At 26.0% G+C, this 4,815-nt stretch overlaps 3 protein-coding genes across 3 annotated transcripts in view, besides 4 other annotated features; all 3 read left to right on the top strand.

Moving 5' to 3' along the window:
- Positions 1-90: 90 nt before the first annotated feature.
- Positions 91-114: a sequence feature (AT_rich).
- On the top strand, positions 113-1,579 carry EDI_315500 (signal recognition particle receptor alpha subunit, putative; the record flags this gene model as incomplete). Its single annotated transcript, XM_001734051.1, has 1 exon — positions 113-1,579. One exon carries the CDS (start codon positions 113-115, stop codon positions 1,577-1,579), a length of 1,467 nt encoding a protein of 488 aa, XP_001734103.1.
- Positions 1,580-1,615: 36 nt separating this feature from the next.
- Positions 1,616-1,668: a sequence feature (AT_rich).
- A 12-nt stretch (positions 1,669-1,680) lies between these two features.
- EDI_315490 (uncharacterized protein) lies at positions 1,681-2,784 on the top strand (the record flags this gene model as incomplete). Its single annotated transcript, XM_001734050.1, has 1 exon — positions 1,681-2,784. The coding sequence occupies one exon, from the start codon at positions 1,681-1,683 to the stop codon at positions 2,782-2,784; it is 1,104 nt and encodes a 367-aa protein (XP_001734102.1).
- A 191-nt stretch (positions 2,785-2,975) lies between these two features.
- Positions 2,976-4,815, top strand: part of EDI_315480 (uncharacterized protein) — a gene marked incomplete at both ends in the record, with an annotated part of 6,087 nt that continues 4,247 nt past the window's right edge. Inside the window, one exon of the mRNA XM_001733186.1 lies at positions 2,976-4,779. Within this exon, the coding sequence (XP_001733238.1) occupies positions 2,976-4,779 (1,804 nt within the window). The remainder of the gene's footprint in view (positions 4,780-4,815) is intronic.
- Positions 3,907-3,927: a sequence feature (AT_rich).
- Positions 4,288-4,323: a sequence feature (AT_rich).

Raw genomic sequence — 4,815 nt, 5'->3', positions numbered from 1 at the left:
ACTGAGAAAAAGAATAAAATTCATCACCGCAAACTATTCTTAAAGAAAAAAAATTAATAAAAAGATTCATTCCTTTTCAAAGTAAAGAACTTAAAATATATAATAAAAATAAATGGAAGAGATTGATATAATTACAACAGGTGGGATTGTATTATTTAAATGGGGACAAGGAAAATTAAGAGGTGAGCCTATTAACACAGTTATCAAAGACCATCTGTTGGCTGATAGAACTGGAGAAAGCAAAGCAATTGTTGAAAATTATATGATACGGTGGTTATCAGATAATGAAACTTCAACTATAATAATGGTTGTTCATGTAAAAACAATTAAAGTTGATTATATAGATTTGTTCATTAAAGAAATGATGAAAAAATTTAAAGAACAGTATTTACCAAATAAGACAATTGTTAAAAGCATTATGAATACTACCGTAGAAGAAACATTAAAAGAATGTCAAGAACGCACTAAACAAGAAAAGGCTAATAAAAAGATGAGAAAGTTTGAAGAAACTGAAAAAGGAGCTGAAAAAGCAATGAAATTAAAGAAAGCTAAAGGAGAAAGTAAAAAGAAAGAAGAGACAATTATAGTTGGAGAGGGAGAGAATAAAACTTATAAATTCGATGGAATGAAGAAACAAGAAAAACCAAAATCAAATGGATCTACATTATCCAAAATTTTTGCTGGATTTAATGGTACTAGAATTATTGATGAAGCGGAGTCATTAGAACAAGCAGAAAAAATAGAGAAAATGTTAATTGAAAAGAATGTTAACTCTGAAATTGCAGCACAAATTAAAAGTAATATTCAAACTTTATTAAATGGAAAGAAGGTTGATACTTTTACATTACGTGGAACTGTTATTCAAGGTGTTACTGAAGTACTTACTCGAATTATGACACCAACAAGTCCTATTGATGTTGCTAAAGAGATATCTGAAAAGAAAGCAAATGGAGACGTTTATACAATGGTGTTCTTAGGAGTTAATGGTGTTGGTAAATCAACTTCATTATCAAAAATGGCATGTTGGTTAACATCATTAAATTATAAAGTAATGATTGCTGCATGTGATACATTCAGAGCTGGTGCTGTTGATCAATTAGCTGTCCATGCTCAAAAATTAGGAATTACATTATATGAAAAGGGTTATGATACTGATCCATCTGCTATTGCTAGAAACGCATTAAAACGAGCAAAAGAAGATGGGTATGATGTATTATTAGTTGATACAGCAGGAAGAATGCAAGGAAATGATGCATTGATGAAAGCTATAGCTAAATTAGTTCATTCAGCACAAACTGATTTAGTACTGTTTGTTGCTGAGGCATTAGTAGGAAATGATGCAGTTAATCAGTTGACAACATTCAATAGATATATTATTGATTATGCACCAAACAAACAATCAAAAGGAGTAAATGGTATTATTTTGACTAAATTTGATACTATAGATGATAAAGTTGGAGCAGCAATATCATTGACGTATTGTACTGGAATACCAATATTATTTGTAGGATCTGGACAGCATTATACTGATTTAAAATTATTAGATATTGATGAGTTAATCTCAACACTCTTAAAATAAAAATAATAACTTTCCTTTCTCATTGTTTTTCTTTTCTATTTTATTTTTATAAAATTTTTAATGAACTTAAAAATATGAATTTTATATATCAATAAGAATTGATGGACGTAGAAGGAATTATATTTGATCAGTGTACTCTTTCATTAGATGAAAGTGATTTAAAAATCAAAAAAATAATGAGGGGGAATACAGAAGATAAGGGTCTTATCAAATGTTTAAAATTGATAAATACTGGACTAATTGGACTTAATAAGTTTAAAATATCAGTATGTCCTCAAATACTTCAACACTTTAAAGAGGCATATAAATTATTAATACTTTTACCAGAAACAAGTTTTTCAACACAACAAATTATTTCTACGACATTGTTAATTAGAATTAATGAACTAGAAATTATTTATAAAGTTGTTTCTGAATTGAAAAAAGGTGGAATACCAATTACTTTTATTGATAAAATTGATCAAGAAATCATTCGATTACAAGAGTTAAATACTGAAATTCTTCAGTTTCATATTAAACAAGTATTATCTGAATTAATTATTATCAGAAGTGCTATTACTGTCACTAAAGCAGTAAGTACTTTTGATATTAATTTACTTCATTCAATAATGAAAGATGTTGATATTACAAGAATGAATATTATTTCAACTATTACAGAAATTTTTAGTGGTGATTCAGTTAGAGTTAAACAAATGTTAAATACATTCCATTCCTTTGAATGGAATAACTTCATTAATAAATGTCTTGATAAGTGTATCAGAAGAGGAGATATTTTGTTAGGACCTCCTACTTTACAGTTATTTAAATCGCTTGAACTTTTTGAATTATTTCGTTTAAGATGGAAAGGAAATTTTATTATTCTTCATTCTATCTCTTCTCTTATAAATATAAATAATACAGTTAAATGTTTTATTGACAATTCGTATGGAAATCCATCTCATCCAATAAGTCTTATATATCCAGAAAGTTTTATTGACGAATATGAATACTGGATTCCTTCAATCCTTGCCACTATAGTTTCTGCTATTGACTTTTCTTCTTATCTTGTGGAAGAAGAACGAAAAGAACTTCGATCTTTTATAATAGTAAGGTGTGACAATGTATATTTTGTTTGGTGTGGCTCTTTTATTACTCAACAAATTGATGTGATAGCAGCCCAGTTTGATGAGATGGTCAAACAATTGTATTATTTATCAGATTTGTAAGATTTTTATCACATGTCTTTTTTTAATCACAAAAGTTTTCATCATCAAAATTTTAAACCTCAATAAATCTCATCTTAAAATCAACAAAGCAAATGTAATAATAAACTATAATAAAACTATAAAAGAATAAAATTCTTAGAAAGAAGAAAAATAAAAAAGTGTATCTATCAAAAGAAAAAATCCAGTAGTTGATGACAGAAGAAAAGGACTTTAAAGTATTTGATGTGGAAAATGAAAATAAAAAGAATCAGGACATTCAGTATGGTTTTAATGAATATGAATCAAAACTTAGTTCAAATGGAATAACAGGTGATATCAATATTATGTTATCTAGTACTAAAGAAAAAGATACAGACATTGAAAAGATGAATCATATTGTTAAAGAAATTAGTGAAGAAAATTATTTTTGTTATATAAGGTCAGAGTATGAAAAATTTTTATTAGAGTTCACTACAACAAACATGAAAAGGTTATCAGACCAATTCTGTAAAGAGTTTTTTAATAAGAACATTAAAGTATTCTTCAATAAAATTAAAAAAGAGACAATGTATACGGAATTAATATTAAAGTTCATGACATTTTATTTAAACCTATTCTTTTCTAGAATTGAACTTGTTGATGAAGAAGGATGGAAGTTATTTGGAGATATTTTCAGTTGTGAAGAATTTAAGAAAACTAGAAGTGTATATAATATTGAAACAACAAAATACGTTGATCAAACACCATTAGTTGTTGAATTTATTATAGAAATAAATAAAATAGATGGATTTAATAACATATATGAAATGATTAGATTATATGATTTAAAACTTCTTAATTCCATGCTTACATCTGTTAGTTATATTTTTTCAAATGATAATACTTATTTAATTGAAGAACAAAGAACAGAAATAGCAAAAAGTATTTATGAAAGAATTCAAGAATTGGATTGTAAAACTTGTTCTATTCAATTAATAAAATCATTTATATCAGTAGCTGAACATTTTCTTAATACTGAATATATAGATTATAGTATTTGTTCTTTATTAGTACAGTCATTAAACTCATTTGATCAAAGAATGACATTTTTTAATTCTGCTACAAGATTATTAAAAGAATTAACAAGTGAATGGGTAAAAGAAGATTTAAATAAATATAATTTATCAGAAAAACAACAAGAAGATCCTTTTAAAACACAAAACGAAATTGTTGAATTATTTATTCCTTGTTTAAGCATATTAAACGAGTCTATTCAAAAGCAAATATTAATTACAGCATTACCAATATTTGATTTTTTATGTAAACATGGAAAGAAGTTGGAAATATTTGAACGTTATTTAATGATTATTGGTAGTGGACATATTTCCATTGTTGAAGTTATTATTCCTATATTTAAAAGTATGATTGAAGAAGAATTAAATGATGAGACATTTTCATTAGTTATTTCAACACTAAGAAGAGTAGAAGATAAAACTATTGGACATTTTGAATTGTTTTGTGATTTAGTTGAAAAGAATGTCTTAGTTTTAAATGAATTATTTGATTTATTTATTAATAAAAGTGACATAGAAATTTCTCAAATGGCACTTTTATTTTCTAAAATTATTGAAGTAACTGAAGATAATCCCTTATTTAATGAGTTAATTAATAAGACCAAAGAATTTATTAATGGTTTATATAAGGAAGAAAAATCAATAGTATTTTGTGAGGCTGTATTTGCTTTATTAATTGAACACTCACAAAGTAGAATATTCAATGAGAAAGGAATAAACGAAATATTTATGAAAGTAATTACTGATAATATTCAAATGGAATGTACCACTAGAAGAAAAGCAATAGTCAGTGGTGCATTAAATGTTCTTTTAGGAATGTCTCTTATTGATATTGAATTACCGTTAACACTATTTTCAGAATTATGGGAAGTTTTTATGAATCAAAATATTGTACAAGAATTTAAAAGTCAATTGTTTTTATTCTTCATTAACTTCTTTAGTAAAGATAGTGATGCAAAAGAAGGTAGCTTTATGCCCCATTAGATGAACATCTTCATAA

This window comes from Entamoeba dispar, genomic scaffold (assembly GCF_000209125.1).
Source record: "Entamoeba dispar SAW760 scf_1105229457965 genomic scaffold, whole genome shotgun sequence".
NCBI classification, from domain to species: domain Eukaryota; phylum Evosea; order Mastigamoebida; family Endamoebidae; genus Entamoeba; species Entamoeba dispar.
This window is presented reverse-complemented; position numbering and strand designations above follow the sequence as displayed.